This window comes from Oncorhynchus clarkii, chromosome 19 (assembly GCF_045791955.1).
Source record: "Oncorhynchus clarkii lewisi isolate Uvic-CL-2024 chromosome 19, UVic_Ocla_1.0, whole genome shotgun sequence".
NCBI lineage: Eukaryota > Metazoa > Chordata > Actinopteri > Salmoniformes > Salmonidae > Oncorhynchus > Oncorhynchus clarkii.
Window position 1 is genome coordinate 16,918,608 of NC_092165.1, and position 26,917 is coordinate 16,945,524.

The 26,917-nt window shown below is 42.5% G+C and overlaps 1 protein-coding gene and 1 pseudogene across 3 annotated transcripts in view; one reads left to right on the top strand and one right to left on the bottom strand.

Moving 5' to 3' along the window:
* The window catches only part of LOC139374871 (large neutral amino acids transporter small subunit 3-like), a 51,375-nt gene extending 24,898 nt beyond the window's left edge, over positions 1-26,477 (top strand). For 2 of the 3 annotated variants that reach the window (XM_071116051.1, XM_071116052.1), the window contains exons 6-15: positions 12,715-12,807; positions 13,005-13,138; positions 13,286-13,440; positions 13,714-13,860; positions 14,192-14,227; positions 14,438-14,549; positions 15,256-15,385; positions 23,136-23,209; positions 23,523-23,646; positions 24,313-26,477. In XM_071116051.1, coding sequence (XP_070972152.1) covers positions 12,715-12,807; positions 13,005-13,138; positions 13,286-13,440; positions 13,714-13,860; positions 14,192-14,227; positions 14,438-14,549; positions 15,256-15,385; positions 23,136-23,209; positions 23,523-23,646; positions 24,313-24,516 — 1,209 coding nt within the window. In that variant the 3' untranslated portion in view covers positions 24,517-26,477. The remainder of the gene's footprint in view (positions 1-12,714; positions 12,808-13,004; positions 13,139-13,285; positions 13,441-13,713; positions 13,861-14,191; positions 14,228-14,437; positions 14,550-15,255; positions 15,386-23,135; positions 23,210-23,522; positions 23,647-24,312) is intronic. The other variant, XR_011627741.1, reaches the window with a different exon arrangement.
* On the bottom strand, positions 19,053-20,058 carry LOC139375493 (general transcription factor II-I repeat domain-containing protein 2A-like; annotated as a pseudogene).
* Positions 26,478-26,917: the final 440 nt, after the last annotated feature.

Genomic DNA, 26,917 nt, shown 5'->3' on the forward strand with positions numbered 1-26,917 from the left:
TGGCTCTAAATTCTAGCACACGGCCGTCGGCCAATCAGATCACTGGGCTGTCGACACGCTCGTCCCTGCCCCCTTCCCAAAACACACAAGGACACCCATCTCTCTCTCTCTCTCTCTCTCTCTCATTCAATTGACTTTATTGACATGGCAAGTTTATTATTACTTACATTGCCAAAGTATAAATATCGAAAAAATAATTTAAAAAAATATATTTATATATAATATATATATATTTATATGTGAATAAATGGTGGGATCAACAGCAATAATAATAGTAGTAGTGGAGATGGGATTACCATTAACAACAACAATATTAATGAGAACAACAATACATTAAAGCAATGGTAGTAGACCAGTGTCAACGTGACTGAGAAGACACATGACGTGGTATGAAAGACAAAACAAAACAAGATGGGAAATATTATCGACATTACTTTGCACTTTTCACTGGCTGTCCCTCAGGTTGTAGCAGGAGGACACATATTTGGCTGCCAAAACTGCACATTTTGGCTTTTCACCCAATAATGATTTGATATTTTCTTCATCTTTTATAGTTTCAAATTCTTTGTATTGAATTATAATTTTGGGAAAGAAATATTCTCTTAGGTCTGAGTATTTGTCACAGTGTAATAGGAAATGCAGCTCTGTCTCTAACTCTCCCCTGGAGCAGAGTGAGCACAGCCTGTCCTCTCTGGGCAGCCAGGTTTGTCTGTGACGACCGGTCTCTATAGCCAGACTGTGCTCACTGAGTCTGTACCTAGTCAATGTTTTCCTCAGTTTTCTATCAGTCACAGTGGTCAGATAGTCTGCCACCATGTACGGTCTGTTTAGAGCCAAATAGCATTGAAGTTTACTTTGATTTTTTTGTGGTGTCTTTCCAATAGGTGATATATTTTTGTTTTTGTTTAGTGATGATTTGGTTGGGCCAGATTTTCTGAGTGCTGTCCTGAGGCTCTATGGGGTTGGTTTGGGTTGGTGAACTGAGCCTCAGAACCTGCTGGCTGAGGGGACTCTTCTCTTGCTTAATCTCTTGACATTGTAGAGCTGTGTGATGGAATGTTTTGGGGTCACTTGTTTTTAGATGGTTGTAAAATTTGATGGCTCTTTTTTCTATTCGAATGAGGAGGGGGTATTGGCCCAATTCTGCTCTACATGCGTTATTTGGAGTTTTTCTTTGCACTTGCAATACAGTCTTGCAAAACTCTGCATGCCGTATTTCGATTGGATTTTTGTCCCATTTGGTAAATTCATTATTAGAGATTGGACCCCATACTTCACTGCCATATAGAGCAATTGGTTCTATAACTGATTGAAACATTTTGAGACAGATTCTAATTGGAATTTTGATTTTGATGTTCCTTTAAATGGCATAGAATGCTCTTCTTGCTTTGTCTCTCAGCTCATTCACAGCCATGTGAAAGTTACCTATGTTGCTGATATTTAGTCCTAGATATGTGTAGTTTTTGGTGTGTTCTAATAGAACTGTGTCCAAATAGAATGTATATTTGTCATCCTTATTTCTGGACCTTTTTTGGAATATCATTATATATTTATTTGTTTAGGTTAACGGTCAGAGCCCAGGTCTGACAGAACCCGTGAAGACGATCTAGGTGCTGCTGTAACCCCTCTTTAGTGGGAGACAGTAGCACCAGGTCATCTGCGTACAGCAGACACTTGATTTCAGTGTTGTGTAGGGTGATACCAGGTGCTTCCGATACTTCTGTTTTTGCCAATTCATTAATGTAGATGTTAAATAGTGTTGGACTTATTGGGCAGCCCTGTTTCACTCCCCGTCCCTGAGAGAAGAAGTCTGTTTGCTTGTTGCCAATTTTAACCGCACATTTGTTTTTAGTGTACATTGATTTAATAAAATCATATGTTTTCCCTCCAATACCACTTTCTATTAGTTTATAAAAAAAGACCTTCGTGCCAAATTGAATCAAATGCTTTCTTGAAATCTACAAAACACGAGTAGATTTTGCCTTTGTTTTGGTTTACTTGTTTATCAATTAGAGTGTGGAGGGTGCAAATGTGGTCTATTGTATGATAATTTTTTAGAAATCCAATCTGGCTTCTGCTCAGGACGTTGTATTCGTCAAGGAAATGATGTAGTCTGCTATTTATAATACTGCAGAGAATTTCCCCCAAGTTGCTGTTAACGCAAATTCCTCTGTAATTATTTGGGTCAAATTTGTCTCCATTTTTATAGATTGGTGTGATCAATCCCTGGTTTCAAATATCGAGGAAAATACCTGCAGTGAGGATAATGTTGAAGAGTTTGAGTATAGCCAATTTGAATTTGTGGTCTGTATATTTGATCATTTCATTTAAAATACCATCAGCACCACAGGCCTTTTTGGGTTGGAGAGTGCATAGTTTTTCCAATAATTATTCTTCTGTAATTGGGTTATCCACAGGATTCTGTTAGTCTTTGACTGCTGATTCAAGGATTTGTCATTTTTATTGTATATCTTTTTGTTCTGGGCTCTTTGAAATATTGCTGTAGAGGTTTGCAAAGTGATTTCTCCACATATCCCCATTTTGGATAGTCAGTTCCTCCTGATGAGGTTTGTTTAATTTATTCATTCTCCCAGAAGTGGTTTGATTCTATGGATTCCTCAATTCCATCCAGCTGATTTCTAATGTGCTGTTCCTTTTTTGTTCTTAGGGTGTGTTTGTATTGCTTCAGTGTTTCCCCATATTGAAGGTGTGTATTTTTGTTGTCTGGTTCTCTGTGTTTTTGAATAGACATATTCCTCAATGACTTTCTTAGATTTTTGCAATCATTATCAAACCATTTTTCATTATCTGTTATTTCTGGTTTGCTCTTATGCTTCTTTAGATTAGCCAAGGAGGCTAATTTGTCAAATATAAAGTTTATGTTCCAAACAGCCAAATTTACACCTTCATTGCTGTAGGAGAATGCTAAGGCTAAAAAGTTGTCCAGGAGAGATTGCATTTTTTGGTTAGTAATTGCTTTTTGGTAGATGTCTGTACTGTTTGCACTCCATCTATAGGCCTGTTTTGTACCATGTGATTTATTGGGTCGTGATGCTTCATGGTTGGGTTCTGATCTTCTCAGATACACTGTGATTTTACTGTGGTCTGAGAGAGGTGTTAGTAGGCTGACTGTGAAGGCTCTGAGAGACTCTGGGTTTAGATCGGTGAGGAAGTAGTCTACAGTGCTGCTGCCAAGGGATGAGCTGTAGGTGTACCTACCAAAAGAGTCCCCTCTCAGCCTACCATTGACGATGTACAGACCCAGTGTTCCACAGAGCTTTACGAGCTGTACTCTGTTTTTGTTTTTCACTTTGTCATATTTGTTTCTGTGGGGGTATGTGGGGAGGGAAAGGTTGTTGCTTCCTGGTAGGTGTTTATCCCCATCACTGTTAATAGTGCCTTGTTCTTCTGCTGTTCTAGCATTCAGGTCTCCACAGACCAGTACGTTGCCTTGGGCCTGAAAGTGACTAATTTCCCCTCTAGAATGGAGAAAGTCTCTTCATTGAAGTAGGGTGACTCTGAGGGGGGAATGTATGTGGCACAGAGGAAGACGTTTTTATCTGTCAAGATGGCCTCCTTGTTGATTTTTAACCATTTAAAGAATTCTCCTGTTTTGATCAATTCGATTGAATGAATTAGTTCAGATTTATACAATATTAGCATTCCCCCTGAGTCTCTGCCCTGTCCGATTCCTTTTAAATTTAGTGGATGCATATGATTATCTCCCTATAACCTAGTGGACAGCCAGTGGAAACATCACCTCTGCACCATGTTTCCTGTAGTACTACAATATCAACATCATCAATTTCTTTCAGGAAGTCTGGGTTTTTGCTCTTTAGTCCAAAAGCAGAGGACTTCAATCCTTGTAAATTTCAACATGCAACGTAAAAAGATTTCATAACTTTTTTTCCCCCTTCTTTACCTTCAAAATGAGACAAACACTCACAATCCAACAAGAACTATTAAAATAGGGTTTTTCAATTAACTTCTTGCTCCTACTTGAGACGCAGATGTCTCAAGTAGACACCTGGAAATGCAAATGCGCTACGCTAAATGCTAAATGTACTCGTTAAAACTCAAACCTTTATCAAAATTCACATGCAGGGTATTGAATTAAAGCTACACTCGTTGTGAACCTAGCCAACAAGTCAGATTTTTAAAATGCTTTTCGGCGAAAGCATGAGAAGCTATTATCTGATAGCATGCAACACCCCAAAATGCCTGAATGCGACGTAAACAAAGACTTTGCTTATCCGGCGCTACACAAAACGCAGAAATAAAATATAAAACATTCATTACCTTTGACGAGCTTCTTTCTTGGCACTCCTATATGCCCCATAAACATCACTATTGGGTCTTTTTTTCGTTTAAATCGGTCCATATATACCCAAAATAGCTTTCTATGGAAGCTGTGTCATTCAGAAAAAAACATTGTTTTTAAACGCTGCGTCATTTTTTAAAATTAAAAAAGTCGACGATAAACTTTCACAAAACACTTCGAAATACTTTTGTAATCCAACTTTAGGTATTAGTAAACGTTTATAATCTATCAAAATGATTACAGGGCGATGTATATTCAATAGCTCCTCGTCTGCAAATCAATGGCTGCCAATGTGCACATTGAAAACATCCTGGTGGAGACCGGAAGAAACGGAATCCAGTTAGTTGGATTTTCCAACAAAAAACTCCATTGAAAATGACGACAATGGCGACATCGTGTGGAATCTGTATGAATTGCATGCAGGTCGATATTACATTTTGTGCCCTTTTAACAACCCATGAAAGTGACTTATGGAAATTATTTTTAGCTTTCAGAGAGCAGTTTTTCTTGCGTTTTTCAATGAAACACACGATATGTTATAGTCACAGCCGTGATTTAACCAGTTTTAGAAACTTCAGAGTGTTTTCTATCCACACATACTAATCATATGCATATACTATATTCCTGGCATGAGTAGCAGGACGCTGAATAGTTGCGCGATTTTTAACAGAATGTTCGAAAAAGGAAGGGGTAGACTTAAGAGGTTTAAAGTAAACTCTTATTATGCAAATGTGATTTGTTTATCATTTAAGATAGAATTTGTGTCATGCCACTTGGGTGGGTGTAGGATGAGGATGGTGGAGTTCTTGTGCTCATCTTACCATGACCCTCGACCTATCACATGTGAGCATAGTAGACTCAGCATTTGTTTAATGTCACTCATTTGGTTGGTGGGGGCTGGGCCAGTTGCTCCTCTCATAGCCTGTGCGTAGCTCTGCCTGCTGGGCTGTGGCTCCTCCAAGTGGGTCTGCAGTGGGGGGCAGGGGGGTGGGAGTAACAGTATAACTTTAGTCCGTCCCCTCGCCCATACCCGGGCTCGAACCAGTGACCCTCTGCACACATCAACAACTGCCTCCCACGAAGCATCATTACCCATCGCTCCACAAAAGCCGCGGTCCTTGCAGAGTAAGGGGAACTACTACTTCAAGATCTCAAAGTGAGTGACTTCACCGATTGAAACGCTATTAGCGCGCACCCCCGCTAACTAGCTAGCCATTTCACATCTCTCTCACTAATATATATATATAGTGCCTTGCGAAAGTATTCGGCCCCCTTGAACTTTGCGACCTTTTGCCACATTTCAGGCTTCAAACATAAAGATATAAAACTGTATTTTTTTGTGAAGAATCAACAACAAGTGTGACACAATCATGAAGTGGAACGACATTTATTGGATATTTCAAACTTTTTTAACAAATCAAAAACTGAAAAATTGGGCGTGCAAAAGTATTCAGCCCCCTTAAGTTAATACTTTGTAGCGCCACCTTTTGCTGCGATTACAGCTGTAAGTCGCTTGGGGTATGCCTCTATCAGTTTTGCACATTGAGAGACTGACATTTTTTCCCATTCCTCCTTGCAAAACAGCTCGAGCTCAGTGAGGTTGGATGGAGAGCATTTGTGTACAGCAGTTTTCAGTTCTTTCCACAGATTCTCGATTGGATTCAGGTCTGGACTTTGACTTGGCCATTCTAACACCTGGATATGTTTATTTTTGAACCATTCCATTGTAGATTCTTTATGTTTTGGATCATTGTCTTGTTGGAAGACAAATCTCCGTCCCAGTCTCAGGTCTTTTGCCGACTCCATCAGGTTTTCTACCAGAATGGTCCTGTATTTGGCTCCATCCATCTTCCCATCAATTTTAACCATCTTCCCTGTCCCTGCTGAAGAAAAGCAGGCCCAAACCATGATGCTGCCACCACCATGTTTGACAGTGGGGATGGTGTGTTCAGCTGTGTTGCTTTTACGCCAAACATAACGTTTTGCATTGTTGCCAAAAAGTTCAATTTTGGTTTCATCTGACCAGAGCACCTTCTTCCACATGTTTGGTGTGTCTCCCAGGTGGCTTGTGGCAAACTTTAAACAACACTTTTTATGGATATCTTTAAGAAATGGCTTTCTTCTTGCCACTCTTCCATAAAGGCCAGATTTGTGCAATATACGACTGATTGTTGTCCTATGGACAGAGTCTCCCACCTCAGCTGTAGATCTCTGCAGTTCATCCAGAGTGATCATGGGCCTCTTGGCTGCATCTCTGATCAGTCTTCTCCTTGTATGAGCTGAAAGTTTAGAGGGACGGCCAGGTCTTGGTAGATTTGCAGTGGTCTGATACTTCTTCCATTTCAATATTATCGCTTGCACAGTGCTCCTTGGGATGTTTAAAGCTTGGGAAATCTTTTTGTATCCAAATCCGGCTTTAAACTTCTTCACAACAGTATCTCGGACCTGACTGGTGTGTTCCTTGTTCTTCATGATGCTCTCTGCGCTTTTAACGGACCTCTGAGACTATCACAGTGCAGGTGCATTTATACGGAGACTTGATTACACACAGGTGGATTGTATTTATTATCATTAGTCATTTAGGTCAACATTGGATCATTCAGAGATCCTCACTGAACTTCTGGAGACAGTTTGCTGCACTAAAAGTAAAGGGGCTGAATAATTTTGCACGCCCAATTTTTCAGTTTTTGATTTGTTAAAAAAGTTTGAAATATCCAATAAATGTCGTTCCACTTCATGATTGTGTCCCACTTGTTGTTGATTCTTCACAAAAAAATACAGTTTTATATCTTTCTGTTTGAAGCCTGAAATGTGGCAAAAGGTCGCAAAGTTCAAGGGGGCCGAATACTTTCGCAAGGCACTGTACATACATACACACACACATACAGTAACCCTCTGGGTCTGTACCAGTAGTTCCAGGACCTAAATCACACATTCGTCCGTCAGTCAATATTAGGTACATGAGCTATATGACCTTACATTCTCCAGGGCAATCGAGACATATCCCATTCCTCTTTTTTTGTGCTTGTAGAATGTTGTTCTGATTCTGTTTTTAAAGCTCCCTGCTTTTTCTCGAGTTCACCCATCTTCCTACCCTCTCTGTGTCTCTCTACCCCTCTCTGTCTCTCTACCCCTCTCTCTGTACCTCTACCCCTCTCTCCGTCCCTCTACCTCTCTCCGTCCCTCTACCTCTCTGTCTGTCCCTCTACCTCTCTGTCTGTCCCTCTACCTCTCTGTCTGTCCCTCTACCTCTCTGTCTGTCCCTCTACCTCTCTCCGTCCCTCTACCTCTCTGTCTGCCCCTCTACCTCTCTGTCTGTCCCTCTACCTCTCTGTCTGCCCCTCTACCTCTCTGTCTGCCCCTCTACCTCTGTCTGTCCCTCTACCTCGACGTCTGTCCCTCTACCTCTCTGTCTGTCCCTCTACCTCTCTGTCTGTCCCTCTACCTCTCTGTCTGTCCCTCTACCTCTCTGTCTGTCCCTCTACCTCTCTGTCTGTTCCTCTAACTCTCTCTGTCCTTCTACCTCTGTCTGTCCCTCTAACCCTCTGTCTGCCCCTCTAACCCTCTGTCTGCCCCTCTACCTCTCTGTCTGCCCCTCTACCTCTCTGTCTGTCCCTCTACCTCTCTGTCTGTCCCTCTACCTCTCTCCGTCCCTCTACCTCTCTCCGTCCCTCTACCTCTCTCCGTCCCTCTACCTCGATCCGTCCCTCTACCTCGATCCGTCCCTCTACCTCGACGTCTGTCCCTCTACCTCGACGTCTGTCCCTCTACCTCGACGTCTGTCCCTCTACCTCGACGTCTGTCCCTCTACCTCGACGTCTGTCCCTCTACCTCGACGTCTGTCCCTCTACCTCGACGTCTGTCCCTCTACCTCGACGTCTGTCCCTCTACCTCTCTCTCTCACACACTCTCTGCCTCTTTCACACACGTACATGTACACATACCCACCAGAGGAGGCTGGTGGGAGGAGCTAGGAGCTAGGACGGGCTCATTGTAATGGCTGGAATGGAATTAATGGAACGGAGTCAAACGTTGCTTTCCGTATGTTGGGTGTGTTTGAGACCGTTTCATTAATTTAATTCCCGCCATTACAATTTGCGCATCCTCCTATAGCTTTTTTTACAAAGAGCATGTGTGCGCCTAAGATTAAAAATGTAAGCGCTCACAAAGTCATTTGGGAGCACAATGAAAAATATAGGAGGTAATGAAGCCAGAATCCCCCCCAAAATGTTGGCGCACTGGTGCTCCTAAATGAAAGCTCCAGGTCACAGCAAAAATATTTAGGCGCGTATGCAAGTAAACGGTTGCACTGCACGACATGGCAAACGAGTCACACGTTTCCCTCCTAGTCATTGACTCTTTCGTTCCATCCACCCAAATAATGTCAACCTTTGGTTCTGTCTGCCTGTCTCTGTCTGTCAGTCCATGGTAGTGTGTGTGTGGGGGCACGTAGCTGAGGCCCCTGAATACCTCCGATGGCTCATTAAGAACGAGCTGGAGCTCAGCCATGACCCGTACACTGATCGACAGGACCTGGAGAGAGAATGGTCATGGTCATTGGGGCAACTTTATCCGTACCTCTGCCAAGACCTGACCAGGGAAACCTGCAGGCCCTAGTTATTGGCTAAAACGACACTCGTAGGAAAAAGGTTTCTATGTAGTACCAAAAATGGTTCTATCACTTCATATAGCAACCCTTAAGGTTCTATACAGAACCCTTTTGTAGGGTTCTTTAATCAGAACCCTAGGGGTTCTATATAGTAAGTGTAGGGCACAGGTTTGTTCCTGGTCAGGTTACTTGGTCTGGAAAACTGTGGTACTGGCTGGTATGTCACTATCAGCAGGGTTAAATTGGTGGGGGGGGAGTGATAAGAATGGAAAAACAGGGAGAGAGACTGTTGTGGAAAACAGGAAAGATCTAGAGCGGGAAAGAGCGGGATATTGTCCTCAATTAAACTTAGAATGTGACCAACTGGAAATAGGGTGTCAAAGTGTGTGTGTGTGTTTTGCTTCTTCCTGAACTGCCCAATGTTGCATTTAATTGTTAAAAGAGAGAGCATCAGAAGCCCAAGCATCAGAAGCCCAAGCATCAGAAGAAGATATATTTTATGAAGGAGTGGTAATTCCCACCTTTTCCCTATTTTCAGATTTGTATTGAACAAATAGTGAATGGATGACGGATGGGAACGATACACAGAGTTATTATTTATATAAATGATTTATATAACTTGTTTACATAGATGCTGTCTTTATAGATTCCGGGTGTAATGCACATCTTTAAATAGAGGTTAGCACAATGGTGTTTGATATAACTCTTTAAGCTCAGCTTGGCACAGTGTGGAGTGACATAGTTTGCATCCGAAATGGCACCATATTCCCTACGTAGTGGTCAAAAGTAGTGCACTATATAGTGAATAGGGTGCTACTTCAAATCGTAACACACATCTGTAAAGAGAAGTGCAAACAGTGCTGTTGCTCTGAGCCTGTACGTTTATATCCAATGTACAAAAAAGCTAATCACATCAATTTGATTTAAGCCCCCATAGAGAAATTCTGTCACAATTTCTGGTATGTATTTAAGCTCAGTGTGGTGACACAGTACGTGTTGTCACTATATTTAACTTGAACTAATTTACCGCTCTGCGCAGCGAACATTCATGTCAGCTCGCGAGATCAGGCGATGTTTTCCAAAGGGGGAGAGAGTGGTGACGACACACAGCCTGATGTGATGTACGTTGCTATCTGTGTGTCTTTATATCTGCGTAGGCTGGCACTGGCACAGTGTCGTCGGCACGACATAGGGGGAACTACTCACAGCTGTTTGTGTTGGGTATTACTTCGGCAGGTTAAGGAGGACACTGCTTCTACTGTGCCACCTGCACAATTCTCCGCACACACACATTCACAGCAACAACAACAAAAAATGCATTTTTGGCACGCAGACGCTCAGTACTTGCACAACGTCCTCCAAAAAGACAAGGGAGAGAATGAGTGAGGAAAATAGGAAGGCAACTACAAGACTTCTTGTATGGCATTTGTTAATTCATAACTCCATATGTCCACATTTTCTACCGTTTCCAAGTTAAAACTGTTAGTTTTGAAAAAGTGCCAGCGACCAAAAAATGTCTAAAATCAACCTTCTACTGTGTAGCAATATTATATGCCAAGTCAGAGGCTGTGAATACAAAGCCAGCCTATTCCCCATGCCTCAGGCTAGCATGTGTCTCCTAAAGCAGCAGAGTAACTGACCTAACACATGTTGCAAAGCTGCATATTAGGACCCTCTCCACAAAGATGGAACAGCTCATATCACCACCTGGTGTTACTTTCATAGAATTGCATCTTGAGCACTTCCAGTGCCTTCCGGAAGTATTCACACCCCTTTACTTTTCCCAAATGTTGCTGTGTTACAGCCTGAATTTAAAATGGATTACATTTAGATGTTCTGTCACACACCATACCCAGTAATGTCAAAGTGGAATTTTGTTTGTAGAAATGTTTTTTTTATTTGGTAAAAAAAAAAGTCAAACTGAAATGTCTTGAGTCAATAAGTATCCAACCCATTGTTATGGCGAGCCTAAATAAGTTCAGGAGTAAAAATGTGCTTAACAAGTCACCTAATAAGTTAATAATAATGTTCAATAATAGTGGTTAATATGATTTTTTTTGAATGACTACCCCATCTCTCTACCTCGCACATAGCATTATCTGTAAGGTCGCTAAACCAAATAGTGAATTTCAAGCACAGATTCAAGCACAAATACCAGGGAGGTTTTTCAATGCCTCGCAAAGAACGACACCGATTGGTAGAATTGTATTAAAAAAATATATATATAAAAAAAAAACAGACACTGAATATCCATTTGAGCATGGTGAAGTTATGAATTACACTTTGGATCGTGTATCAATACACCCAGTCACGACAACGATACAGGTGTCCACCCTAACAGTTGCCGGAGAGGAAGGAAACCGCTCACGGATTTCACCATGAGGTCAATGGTGACTTTTAAAACGGTTACAGAGTTTAATGGCAGTGATAGGAGAAAACTGAGGATGGATCAACAGCATTGTAGTTACTCCACAATACTAACCTAAATTAGAGTGAAAAGAAGGAAGCCTGTAAAGAATAAAAATATTCCTAAACATGCATCTTGTTTGCAACAAGGAAATTACATTTTTGTCCTGAATACAAAGTGTTATGTTTGGGGCAAATCGAACACAACACTTCACATTGTATATTTATCATATATTTTCAAGTGTGGTGGTGGCTACATCATGTTGTGGGTATGCTTGTCATCGTCAAGGACTAGGGAGTTTTTTTTTTTCCGGGGAAAAAATTAACGGAAGCGCAGGCAAAATCCTAAAGGAAAACCTGGTTCAGTCTGCTTTCCAACAGACACTGGGAGATTAATTCACCTTTCAGCAGGACAATAACCTAAAACACAAGGCCAAATATACACTGGAGTTGCTTACCAAGACGACGTTGAATGTTCCTGAGTGGCCTAGTTACAGTTTTGACTTAAATCGGCATGAAAATCTATGGAAAGACATGAAAATTATCAAAGACTCCAGCCACCCAAGTCATAGACTGTTCTATCTGCTAACGCACGGCAAGTGGTACCAGAGCGCCAAGTCTAGGTCCAAAAGGCTTCTTAACTGCTTCTACCCCACAAGCCATACGACTCCTGAACAGCTAATCAAAGGGCTACCCAGACCCCTATTTTACGCTGCTGCTACTCTGTTTATTATCTATGCATAGTCACTTTAACTCTACCTACATGTATATATTACCTCGACTAACCAGTGCACCCGCACATTGTTTAATTATTTGTTACTTTTATTTTCTATTTTTTACTTATCTATTTTTTTTACTTAAACATTTCTTAACTTCTTAAAGCGCTGTTGGTTAAGGTCTTGTATGTAAGCATTTCACTGTAAGGTGATTGTCATTATAGACAATTATCACATGCACCTGTTGTATTCGGCGCATGTGATAAACACAATTTGATTTGACTTGAAATGGCTGTCTGGCAATGATCAACAATCAACTTGACAGAGCTGGAATATTTTTTTTGTAAGAATAATGGGCAAATATTGTACAATCCAGGTGTGCAAAGCTCTTAGAGCCTTACCCAGAAAGACTCAGAGCTCTAATCGCTGCCAAAGGTGCTTTTACAAAGTATTGACTCAGGGGTGTGAATAGATATGTACATTTGATATTTCTGCGTTTCATTTTCCATCAATTTGCAAAACAAATCGCTGGATTCAGTTAATACAGTCACTGCTCACCTGTGATCTTTGTCCGACTTCCTCTCCCTCCCTCTTTTCTATCTCCCACTCTCGCTGTTTCCCATCTCACTACCTCTCTGCCCCCCCTTCTCTCTGTCTCCTAGTTGCCCAACATGTTTGGGAACGTGCGCTCCACTATCCTGTCTCTAATGATCGGCTCCTACGCCTCTTCAGCCGTCACCTTCCCTGGAGTCAAGGTAGGAGAGTTACTCCTCAGTTCCCTCTGGGAGTTTAGGTCAGTGTTTGTTACCTCAAGCACCTTGTGACAAATGTTGATTGGTTTGTTGATTGATTGAGGATTCACAGAAAGGCATCACTTGATGGCTTTACTTGATATCGTGATATATTATAGTTGAATTTTCTTTCTCTCCCTCCCTCTGTTTCTTCCCTCCAGCTGATCTATGATCTAGGTGTGTCCTTCAGGGTGATCATGTGGGTGTGGTCGGGGCTAGCCGGTCTCGTCTTCCTCAACTGCTTCCTCAATTGGCCGGGGGAGTCTTTCCCCGCACCTGAGGACATCAGCTACACGTCAGTATTCATGACAACGTTACTATCATAAACACAACATTCCATGACGTAACTCTAACGTTATAGACTGTCACAGTAACCCAAAAATCGTTGAGGGAGTTCTGAATCTGAACTTTATTCTCTCTCTCCTCCTCCTCGCTCCCACAGTAAGGAGGTGAAGCTGAGTGGCATGGTGATGGATGACAAGGTGACGGGGGACAGATTCTACAGTCATGTGACCACGGTGGAAGAGAAGATGGCTGCGAAGCAGCAGGAACCAGATCCCTCGTCAGAGCAGCTCCCAACTGGAGAACAGACACAGGGTGAGGAATAGCATGGGATCAACAACAAAAACGGTTGAGAGTGAGAACTAGACATAACTGCTTAGAACCGGATAGTTAAATGGAACCGGTCAGAGCCGGTCTTCCAGGGCTTCACTCACCAACCAGAATAAATGGACGGTATTGAGTTCAACCCTACTTTAATCTGTTCAACTTCATAAAAATGTGTTAACAAATTGAGAAAGTAACTTAGCCTAGTGTCATTATCTCATGTTTAATTCTTACCCCCGCCCCTCCCCTTCTTTCCCCCGACAGGTGGCCCTCCTTTCCGTAGTTCAGTCTGCTCGCCCATCTTCCTGTGGAGTCTCATCACCATGGCGATGACCCAGCTACGCATCATCTTCTTTATGGGCGCCATGAACAAGATGCTGGAGTTCCTGGTTACCCACGGCGACCCACACCGTAAGGACCAATCGCTTGTGAAGGCTTTTAAGTCGTGGGCACTGACCCATTTGCCTTGTGAAAGCAGACTGATTTCGTAGTAGCTCACATTCTGTTTCCCTTCAAGTGATGTGAAACAAAACATGAGCGCAGCGGTTAGTCTGCCATTTCTTTATTCTGTCACATATCTTTATCTTTATTTTTTGTCAAGTATATTGAGATGACAAAATAAAACTTGACTTGAATATCTGTGGCACCGGATGGTCACAGTTGTCGGAGAATGGCATCTGGGATTTGTTATGATGTCAGTGGGTGTGAATTTGTGACTTCCTGTGTGTTTTTTTGTTTTCAGCTTCTAAGGAGCTATTGATGGAGGCAGAGCAACAAGGTGAGAGAATGAAACAGAGAGAGATCCTGGTTTGGTATTGGAAGCTTGTGTGTGTGTGTTGAGAGGTGTGTTTGTGCGTGCGTGCGTTCGGGCGTGTGAGAGAAAGAGAGTGTGTGTGTGTGTGTGTGTGTGTGGTAATGCATAGTGACTGTGTATGTGCACATGTATGTACGTGTGTGTGTTTTCTGACCGTGTGTCTCCTCTCCTTAGTGGGTTTCTACTCGTCAGTGTTTGGCTCTCTGCAGCTGCTCTGCCTGCTCACCTGTCCTCTGATTGGCTACATCATGGACTGGAGGATGAAGGAGTGCGACGTAGACCAGAGGTGTGCGTGTGTACGTGTGTGTGTGTTTGTGTGCGCACGCGTGTGTGTGACAGAGTGAAACGGAGAGAGAACGGAACAAAGAGAGAGAACATAGGAACTTCAGTTATAAACTACCCATCTCATCCATCATGCTGATTGGACAGTGTTTATACTTACAGCCCACCAAGAAAATCTCTGGGCCCTAGGTATTTTACATGCATGTGCCTATTGGTGCCTGGGATGCAGTAATACAAAATCACCACTAGATGGCGACATAAGCTGTTCATCCCTATGGAGAGATGGACAGCAGTTGACTAAAATTGGTCAATCAGCTGTCTTTATTATTTTTTTTATCTTTATTTAACCAGGCAAGTCAGTTAAGAACAAATTCTTATTTACAATGACGGTCTACACCGGCCAAACCTGGATGACCCTGGGCAAATTGCGCGCCACCCTATGGGACTCCCAATCACAGCCTGGATTCAAACCAGGGTGTCTGTAGTGACGCTTCTAGCACTGAGATGATGTGCCTTAGACCACTGTGCCACTCTCATTAAGGGAGAAATAATTCAGAAGGGACCAAGCATGGCATGTTGAGAGAGAGCCCGGGTTGTGTTCATTAGACATCTAACTAAAGAAAACGGACAAAAATGCTATTTTCCCTTGGTATTTTCCTGATGCTTAATTTTTTAAATATTTTTTATCATCCCTGACCTCTTCTTTCCAGCCAACCTGAACCCCCGAAGAGAGACAGGAAGATCCAGAAACTGACAAACGCCACCCGTGCTTTCATCATCACCAACGTTCTACTGGTCACCTTCGGAGTCATCCAGATGATAGACAACCTGCCTGTACAGGTAAGAAGACAGCCACATGACCCTACCGCACACAGCTCACCTGGGTTGCGTTCAACAGGACACAGCGTTGTGGAAATATAGAAATATATGGGGGGCCTCTCGAGTGGCGCAGTGGTCTAAGGCTGTGCCACTGGAGATCCTGGTACGAGTCCAGGCTCCGTCGCTGCCGGCCGCGACCAGGGCACCCATGGGGCGGTGCATAATCAGCCCAGCGTCGCCCGGGTTAGGGGATGTTCTTGTTCCATCGCGCTATTGGGACTCCTGTGGCGGACCGGGCGCAATGCACGCTGACACGGTTGCCAGGAGGCCGGTGTTTCCTCCGTCACATTGCTGTGGCTGGCTTCCGGGTTAAGCGGTGTCAAGAAACAGTGCGGCTTGGCAGGGTTGTTTCGAAGGATGCACGGCTCTCGACCTTTACCTCTCCCGAGTCCGTACGGGAGTTGCAGCGATGAGACAAGACTAACTATCAATTAGATACCACGAAATTGGGGAGAAACAGGGGTAAAAGTTTAAAAAATATATTTAAAATATATATATATATATATATATCGACCAATATGCCTCTCTCTGAAATGTAAAAAAGGAATCATGTCAGCTCTATTTGTGATATTTTGATCTGCAACGTTCCACAACATTTCCCTACCGAACCTGGCCCAATACAGGTAGGAACACAGTCACATGACCATGCCTACCCATATACAGGTAAATAAACAAAATGCTGATAACTCACCTTGCAACAAGAACCCTGGCTACATGTCAGTGTTCATTTTGGCACTCTTATTTAAATTGAGTCTAGCCTTAGTCATTTTTACAAAATATAATCCAGTCTTAGTCACTGTCAAGTTGGTATGATGGATCGGGAGACAGGCGCAGGAATGCGTAATAGTTGTATTTTTATTAAGCCCAAGTTACGGCGTGCCGTGTAAAGGCACGAGGACGAAGACCACACAAACATGTAACAAAACACAGGGTAGAAACCCAAAACAAAAGAGCGGAGGTGTACCTCGAATAAATAACACAGGCGCACAATGATTAACACACGGGATGAGACCCGTAATCATCTGCGCCATCCACAAGGGCACGAAAGCCCAAAACACACAGCACAGGTACTCAGACACGCCAACAGACATTGTAACAATAATCGACAGCCCAATGGAAACCAAAGGGCACACTTACAAGTACTACTCAGTGGGAACAGGGGAGGGTAATGAAGGTTCCGGAGGGATCCGTGACAGTCACATTTGTTATTTGAATAATGATTTAGTCTAGTCATTGTCAAAATGATGAAAACTGTGGGTCGTGTTTGTCAACTAAACGCCCTTTCATTTGAGTTGCATCACATTTGTATGGCCTCATTAACCAATAGTAAACATGAATCACTGACTTCCAGGTGCACAAACATACATTGCCTTGTCCTATGAACATATTTTTCTGCATAACATCCTACATTCTGACAAACATATATATAAGAATTATCTGGCCATGTAAATGTCTAATTCAGCCTACATAGATATTGCACATGACATACAAAACAAACAGATACACACTTTCACAGGGGGAGAGAGAGTAGCACCAGATGGTGCCGCAAAGTACTGTATTGGCAAAGTAGTATGGGTTGCACCTCCGCCACTCGGTCGCGTCATTGCCATTGTTTTCAACGTTCCACTGACACGGCTGCCACATTGGTGTCTGAAAGTATAACGGGGGTAGTGGTGTAAAGTACTTAAGTAAAAAATACTTTAAAATACTACTTAATTAGTTTTGGGGGGTATATGTACTTTACTTTACTATTTTTTATTTACTTCACGACATTCCTAAAGAAAATAATGTACTTTTTACTCCAAATATTTTCCCCTGACACCCAAAAGTACTCGTTAAATGTTGAATGCTTGGCAGGACAGGAAAATGGTCCGATTCACGTACTCATCAAGAGAACATCCCTGGTCATCCCTACTGCCCATGATTTGGCGGACTCACTAAGCACACATTATTTGTTTTTTAAATGACGTCTGAGTGTTGGGAGTGTGCCCCTAGCTATCCCTGAATTAAAAAAAAAAAAAAAAAATAATTAAAATGGGGCTGTCTGGTTTGCTTAATATAAGGAAATTGAAATTATTTATACATTTACTTTGACTTTTGATACTTAAATTTTAGAAATTACATTTGCTTTTGAAGCTTAAATATATTTATAACCAAATACTTTTAGACTCAAGTAGTATTTTAGACTCAAGTATTATTTTACTGGGTGACTTTCACTTTTACTTGAGTCACTTTCTATTATTACTTTTACTCAAGCATTACAATTTTGTACTTTTTCCACCACTGAATGGGAGCTAATGACAGTTTCACCCGGTGATGTAATCAAGTCACTAAACCTTGAATCCGAATCGAGTCCCAAGTCCCCTGTGCTCGAGTCCTGGTCCAAGTGCTCAAGTCTGAGTCACCGGGTCCACATGACCTAAAAATAAAGTTATTTACCCAGTCAGGTATACCCTTACAAAAAATATTGAAGTTTGAAACTGCAGTAAAAGTGCAGTAACTGCAGTCGACTGGTATTCTGGACACAGTAATTGCAGAATAACTGCAGTTAAAATATACTACACTGTAAAACTGCATCTACACTGTAAAATTAATGTAGTAAAAAAAAAACGTTATTTTGGACACAGTATTTGCAACATATAGTTAGACTGAATTTTAACTGCAGTTCTACTGCACTCTGTCTGCAATCTTTTTTCGTTAGGGTAGTGCAGTGGCAAGAGGAATTTTGTTCATTTCTTTCTGTGCCACCAAATGTTTGCATGTTTCGTCACAAAATTATTTTGTACGTTCGTTTTGGACTGATGCCCGATTGAGCATTCTACTTAATGCATCGTCAATGAGCACTGATGGAGACTGCATTACAGTGGCTTGGAAATACAATGAAGATTGAGAGGAGGCCACCGGATTTGAGCTAGATAACGTTAGCATTGCTAGCTATTTTTGACAAACGTTGCTAGCTAGCTAATTACAACATTGCCATCTGTCTAAAACAGGCCTGGGCAATTATTTTCCATGGAGGGCCACATTAGAATATATATATTTTTGCCATCGTGGGCCAGAATCATATTACAGGATTATACATCATGTGTATCACTGTGTTGACAGATATATCTACTGTAAATCACGTCCAGATATGCTACTTATTTTTCTTTTTTTAACACGCACAGAAAATAACCACATCCATGTTCCCCTTTTAGTAGTTATTTTCATTATTAAACATGCAACGAACTACACAGAGGGAACAGTACACTGCATTCAGCACCACGGACAGAACTCTTGTTAACGCGTATGCACAAAAACATAATGTAATGAAACAGGCAGGGAGCAGGTCTCGAACCCTCGACCTTCTAGCCCGAAGTCCAGCGCGCTATCGACTCGAGTCGATATCCGCGATTTATAAATCCAAGGTCGTTACAATAAGAAAGAGCGAGAGCTCAACATTACATTTAAACAAGCCAATCAGTTTGACGAGTGAAGGGTCTGATGGGCATTGACTAGAGCATTGAAGTCAGGTATAGTTTCTGACGTCGCTATGTGCAGGACTGCTGAGAGATGTGCCTTGACTTGTTTTATTTCATCACTGAAAATGTCTGTTCACATAGGTTGACCCAAACAGTACAAACATCTTCTAAGCATGACTCCTAATCATTGGAAGGTTTTGTTCATCGAGAGATGCATATAACCTCATCAGTGACATTGTTTTGAATAGTTCTCCAATCTCTGCATCAGACTGAAGGTCGATAAGCTCAAGTTGCAGGTCAGTGGGAGCGTTAACCACATTGAAGGTGAAAGGAGAGGTAACCAACAGCATGTCATTTTCCAACACTTTGAAATCGTCAAAACGACGAGAAAACTCACCATTCAAAGCACGCAGCAGCGATGTATACTTCTCCCGCTGGTCATCTGACAGGGAGCAGACTAGTAGTGTCGGAAGGTGGGTGAGATTGCTGGCTTCTACTTGGCGGGTCAGGAGGAGTAATTTCCCCTTGAAGTCTTTGACAAGGTACATCTGTACATCTGATGTGCAAAAAGGCCCTTCCCTTGTAGTTTGGAATTCAGTTCATTCATGAGGCCATGATGTCCACGGTGAAGACAAAATCAGCCAACCATTCTTTATCTTGCAGTTGAGGGAAATCCACATATTTTCACTTCATTTGCAAAAACTCAGCAATCTCCGACTTCAGGTCCCACTCCCTTTTAAGCACCTTCCCCAAACTCAGCCATCTCACGTTTGTGTGGTAGGGGAGATCTGCATGACCCGATTCTGTCTCTTCCAACAGTGAGACAAACTGCCTGTGGTTTAAAGATTTTGCTCTTATGAAGTTTACCACTTTAGTGACTGTATCCACAACATGTCTCATTTTCAGAACACATTTACAGAGCACCTCCTGATGATCAATGCAATGCAGGAAAATCATTTTCTGATCTGGGTTCAGCTCAGTTACTTGATATTGTATCCTTTTCAAAATACCAACTTTTTTTCCTGTGAAGTTTGGGCACCCATCAGTGGTCACACTGGATAACTTTTCAAAACTCAGTCCCAGCTTTGCCACACACTTATTAACCTCCTCCATGAAATCTTTCCCTGTGGCTGTGGTCTTCATTGCCTGCACTGGAGCAAGCTCCTCTGTCATTTCAACGTCTGGGGTTATGCCTCGTAAAGAATATCAACAACTGCGCCGTGTCACGTGCATCACTGCTCTCATCCAGGGTCAAGGAGAAATAGATGAAATTCTGTACCTTGTCTTTCAACTGTTGTTCCATATTTCTTAGAAATCTTTGAAAAACTATTTTCTGTGCTATTTCTATCTAGCTACTATTTGTAACTGTGACGTGTGTGTCAGACTGTCAGTAGTGCAGTAGTTATTTATACGTGCCTTCAAAATAAATGTCCCGCAAGCGGTGGGAGTTAAATCATTACACAAAGGCAAGTATTCATTGGGCTTTTAATTTGAATAATAAATACGTTTTTCAAAACTTTACTATTATCGCAAATTCTTTCTGTGATCGAAGCATGATTCCTCGGGCCGTATTGAATCAGGTCGCGGGCCGCATACTGTCCCCGGGTCAACCTTTGCCCAGGCCTGGTCTAAAGTAAATTTGACGACATGATAAATGCTGGCAAAGTTGTTTCCTACAAAATATTTGAACATTTCCATGCACAGTAGTGTAATTTAGACGAAACAGTAGTTAGCCTCTGTCCAGAATGACTGGGCTTATCACCACTTTAGGGTACCACTATGTCGCCGCCGAGAAAGGGCGCCTTGAGAACATTCATAACAATGGAATGACGTGACCAAGTGACGGAGATGCAACCTATGAATGAATAGGCTGCTGTAATGCTACCAGGGTCATGTTCAGTTGCAAAACGTTCTCAAACGTTTCAGATATAAATTCCATCAACAGATGAGATGTTAGTTCTTATTCAAAGTGTCAGAGAGGAGAGTTTGTCCTACATAGCATTTATATCTGAACGTTCCAAAAACGTTGCGTCCTACTGAACGCGCCCCCAGGTTGTTAATTATAGCTAGCAAATGAGGTAACATGACTGAACAAGGTGTAGCCTTAACAAATGGTTAACGGTAAGGTCCGCATGTGGCCTAGTTTTAGTACGGCTCGCGATATGCTTGATTAATGTAAAATGCGGCCCGCCAATGCAAGATGGAAAGAAAAAAAACGTAGCGCCGGTATTATGGGTCATACACTATATATCCAAAATTATATGGACACCCCTTCAAATTAACGGATTTGGCAATTTCAGCCACAGACGACAGGTGTGTAAAATCGAGCACACGGCCATGCAATCTCCATAGACGAACATTGGCAGTAGAATGGCCTTACTGAAGAGCTCAGTGGCTTTCCAACAAGTCAGTTCTCAAATTGCGGTTATTGTGAAGTGGAAATGTCCAGGAGCAACAATGGCAGGCCACATAAGCTCACAGAACGGAACCGTTGAGTACTGAAGCCCATAGCGCATAAAAATCATCTGTCCTCGGTTGCAACACACTACCGAGTTCCAAACTGCTTCTTGAAGGAACTTCAGCACAATAACTGTTCGTCGGGAGCTTCATGAAATGGGTTTTCATGGCCGAGCAGCTGCAAACAAGCCTAAGATCACCATGCGCAATGCCAAGCGTCGGCTGGAGTGGTGTTAAGCTCACCGCCATTAGACTCTGGAGCAGTGAAAACACGTTCTCTGAAGTGATGAATCACTTTTCCCCATCTGGCAGTCAGGCGAACAAATCTGGGTTTGGTGGATGCCAGGAGAACGCTACCTGCCCGAAGGCATAGTGCCAACTGTAAAGTTTGGTGGAGGAGGAATAATGGCCTGTGGCTGTTTTTCATGGTTCGGCTAGGCCCCTTAGTTCCAGTGTAGGGAAATCCTAACACTACAGCATAAAATGACATTCTAGATGATTCTGTGCTTCCAACTTTGTGGCAACAGTTTGGGGAAGGCCCTTTCCTGTTTCAGAATGACAATGCCCCGTGCAAAAAGTGAGATTCATACAGAAATGGTTTGTCGAGATCAGTGTGGAAGAACTTGACTGGCCTGCACAGAGCCCTGACCTCAACCCCATCAAACACCTTTGGGATGAATTGGAACGCCGACTGCGAGCCAGGCGTTATTGCCCGACCTCACCAATGCTCTTGTGGCTGAATGGAAGCAAGTCCCAGCAGCAATGTTCCAGCATCTAGTGGACAGCCTTCACAGAAGAGTGGATGCTGTTATTGCAGCAAAGGGGGACCAACTCCATATTAATGCCTATTATTTTGGAATGAGATGTTCGACGAGCACGTGTCCACATACTTTTGGTTATGTAGTCTATCTTTTGAACGGTAAGGGCTAGAATCAAGCCGTTTTCTCTGAGGAAAAGATTGAGACTTGGCTACATTGACCACAGAACCTGGCTCTGAAATACAGTGGGGAAAGTGGACGGGTTAAGTGAGACTACAAATTCAAAGGCTTTTCTATACTTTTCTATAGTCAAGGGAGATAAATACATCGCTAGACCGTTGTTTTACTATTAATCTCAATGCTGCTATTGTTTTTCATTTCATAAAACAGCTTGTGTTTCTTAACCAGCCAAAGGGTAGCTAACTAGAAGGCTGGTGGTGACTGGTTAGCTATGGGGATACAAGAGAGTCGCCAGCGTGATGTGTATAATCGGAGGCTGAGCCTGAGTGGAGCCTGTCTGCCCACACTCATCGCTTGCTCCCCCTCAGCTCACCAGCTGATGTAGGCTGTGTTTGCTGGGTGTGATGTGTCCTTCCCACTGCTTAACAAAACCGCGCTGCACATCTGTGCTGCTAATATTAATTGTGGTTATCACTGAAAAGCTCTCAAACTCTCCAAAAACTCTTGTCCAGTCCACTCAGAAGTCCGATTCCTGTCAAAGATAATTTCATCCTGTCTCGTTTTAGTCAACTGAAATGAAAAATGTAAATGATGATGAGATTATGTATTTAGTTGTGTATATGTTTAGTTTGTATATGTTTAGTGTTTAGTATATGTTTAGGGCCACAATGGAACTTTTTTGTGTCGTCCTTGATGATTTTAAAATGCAGCAGTATCCACGCGTGTGGTTGTATTGTGTTTTTAAATGGCCAAATAAAATTAACAATTTCTCTCCCTCTCCATCCCCCTATCCTTTTTATTTTCCTAATACCCCCCCTTTCTCTCTCCTTCGCCTTCTCTTTCCCTCCCTCCCAGATAATTTCCTTCATCGTCCACACCATGGTCAGGGGTTTCGTCCACTCCTGTGCCGGAGGACTCTATGCTGCCGTGTAAGTGCATTACAACGTCAACTAAACACATTGTTGGGACGCTTGCTTTCCAGAACATTACACCCATGCTATGATCGTCTCAGTAAGATCCGTAGGTGTGTGTGTGTCAGATAGCTTTGGGAATTGTTTGTTACGCAATTTGGAAAACACTATATTACATATCAATAGCAGTGAAAGGCTAAATTATTGGATACAATTCACAAATTGCTACAAACACAAAAAATGTCAAAAATATGTATTATCTTAACAAAACACAGGTAAGGTACCGTCAGTTTTGATTGGGGAGGTAACCATTACATCCCGCCCCTTCCAGATATCCGTCCAATCACTTTGGGACATTGACGGGGATGCAGTCGATGATCAGCGCGCTATTCGCTCTCCTCCAGCAGCCTCTCTTCGTCATCATGGTGGGACACCTGGGAGGAGACCCCTACTGGGTGAGGCTACACACACACACAAACATGTATGCAGAGCATACACACACACGCACACACACACAGAGCATACACACACACACAGATCACATACATTTATGCATGCAGACACACACAGCACACACAATGGCATTAGTGCTTTGCCGTTGTACTACTGAGATTGTAAGGCATAGGCAGAAACAGACAATTGAGGCAATAAGATTTATTAGAAAGGTATGTCTCAAACACGTTAGTTCTCCCGTAACCGGCCGCGACCGGGAGGTCCGTGGGGCGACGCACAATTGGCCTAGTGTCGTCCGGGTTAGGGAGGGCTTTGCCGGTAGGGATATCCTTGTCTCATCGCGCACCAGCGACTCCTGTGGCGGGCCGGGCGCAGTGCGCGCTAACCAAGGTTGCCAGGTGCACGGTGTTTCCTCCGACACATTGGTGCGGCTGGCTTCCGGGTTGGATGCGCGCTGTTAAGAAGCAGTGCGGCTGGATGGGTTGTGTATCGGAGGACGCATGACTTTCAACCTTCGTCTCTCCCGAGCCCGTACGGGAGTTGTAGCGATGAGACAAGATAGTAGCTACTAAACAATTGAATACCACGAAATTGGGGAGAAAAAGGGGTAAAAAAAATAAAATAAAAACACGTTAGTTCTCTGACTAACTCTATCTTCCGATCAACAGATCAACCTGAGCCTGCTCATTGCCTCATTGGCTGGATTCCTGTTGCCCGGATACCTGATCTATCACCGTAGGAACCTGATGCGAGAGAAGGTGGAGGAGTGTGAGAGGGAGGCCGCTAACCAATCAGAAAGAGATAGACAAACCTTACGGCAACCAGAAAATGGCCATACCAAAAACCATACTAATGGACATCTCAGCAATTAAGCTTAAGAATCTTGACCAAACTAACTGTCAAATATCATAGTCGTTAATTGTCAAATATCATTATAGACCATCGTCATGACGATGACAAATGATGGTTGTCATTTTCGACAAGGACAGTGATGACGATATTGTGCACGGGAGTTTAGACATGTCGCCCTTAAGCCCTTTTTAATTTGACATCAAAATACACACTCAATATACTCATTTTGTTTTAGGAATGACATGCCAAAGAAATCCTAAAATATGCTATCTTTATTTTAGTTAAAAACATAATTTCATGCCTAAACGTGAAATAGAAAATCTCAATGGAAATTGAGTTTCGGCAATTCAATAATTAAGCAATAATATTTAAGCTGACCAAAAATTCCATGAAGGTTATTGGTACCATTTCAGGTCACCCTTCCACCAACCAGAAGCACAGCTCTCAGTATTCTGTAGTAGACAGGAAGTGGATTTATTTCGCTATCAGATTGGCTGGTGTAACATTGAACTACCTCCCCCACCCAACTCTCACCAAACCACAGTCACTTCATTAATTTAGGCCTAGCAGCCAGTCTGGTAGTATTATTTTATTGGTCATTGTTTGTTTGTCTTTCTGTCTTTTCCGGTTCACTCCCTGTATCTATACTTGTCTTTATTGTGTCTTTACATCTAGCGGAGAATACAGATTAGGAGGAGACATGGTGGAGAAGGTGAACCGCAGTTTCCCCGTACATGTGCCCAGACCACCAGCCCATGGGGCCTGCACATCCCTATTAATTTGACTATCAATCTGCACCTGCAATCTTTCCCTGTGTCCCCTTCTTTATCTCCATGTCAGACCTGTCATTGTAAGTCCACTAAGTACTATGCCCACTTGGTCAAGTCTGCGGCTATGTCCGAAATGGCACCCTATTCCCTATATAGTGCACTACTTTTGACCAGAGCCCATGGGGTACAATTTCAGACACACCCTGGGTCACTACCTCTATTTTCCTGTGTTCATCCCAGAGTTACTATTTAAATGACTCCGTGCATCACAATGTGTCCACCTGAAATGTTTGTTCGTCCCAAATGGCACCCTATTCCCTATTATGTGCACTACTTTTGACCAGGGCTCATAGGGTCTGTTTGTTTGGTCAGACTTCGATGGTCCCTCTGTTTTTGCGTTATTTGATCTTTAGGTTCTGCGTCCCAATTGAACTATGATAAAATTGCAACGTGAAATGTCTGTGTAGTTCAAGAGAAATGCCAATCAGTACCCATCCCCGAAACCTTTTAAGGTGAGCTGTTACAAAGGAGCTCTTACAGAGAGCTGTAGATTAGTTTAAAAGAAAAGTATTTATATAAATGTGGGCAAGAAAGAGCACTTGTCAGAAGCTGATTCAATCTGGTCAAACAGCCCACCAACCGACCATCTTGAAATGTTAAACCGTGTTTACAGTTAACAGTACTGTACGAGATAATATAGATGTACAGATGTGTTGCTCAAATCAACTCCAAAAGCTGGTTGAATCTGATCAACCAACCGTCTTCGGTATTCAAAAACAATAAATGATTTACAGCTGACAGCCCTCTATGAGGTCAAATAAAACAGTATTTTACAGTTCATATTATTGTATTTGGTCAAATAAAAGTGTTGCTAGTTAACAGTACTGTATGAGATCAAATATAACAAACAGTATTACTAGTTAACAGTAATGTATGAGGTAAGGTGGATACACCTGAACCCCGATATCACTGTCCCCATGACAACGACAGTAGAACCACCTCATTGGAGCAGGGCTTCATTTAGCAGGTGCATTGGAGCTACTAGGCTATTTATTTAGTGTGCATCCCACTAAATCCCTCTGTAGGTTATGGGGTGCCATTTGTGATGGAGACCGCGTGTGTGACTTAGTAGCGCTTGAATCTGAAAGAGAATACTGTAATGTATGTATGTAATGATATGTAATAAATTGAATGTGTGTGCTTTATTGTAAGTGCCTTGGAAGCAAGTATTTTTGTGGTAGCCTGGTCTCAGATCTGTTTGTGCTTTCCCCAACTCTATTGCAAGACAAACATGGCATGTTTGAAAAGGAGTTGACACGATTGCACAAACAGACTGGCACTCTGGCTACTTTTGTGCCATGTAATGGTATGTGTAGTACCTATAGTGTCCGAATTGCACTATGAGAATGTAAAGCCATAGTTTTGCTATATATATATATATATATGCGCGTGGAATGTTTTCTCATCTTTTTAAGACTTGAGAGTTTGCTTTGTCATTTATTTTATTTGAGCATCAGAAGAAAAAAAAAACGTTGGTTCATCCACATCACAGTTGCTCTCCAACTATGCCTCTCAAGAGTAGGAGTGGTGATCTAGGACCAGTTTAGCCTTTTAGATCAGAATGAATTAGATAACATGGACGGGGGGGGGA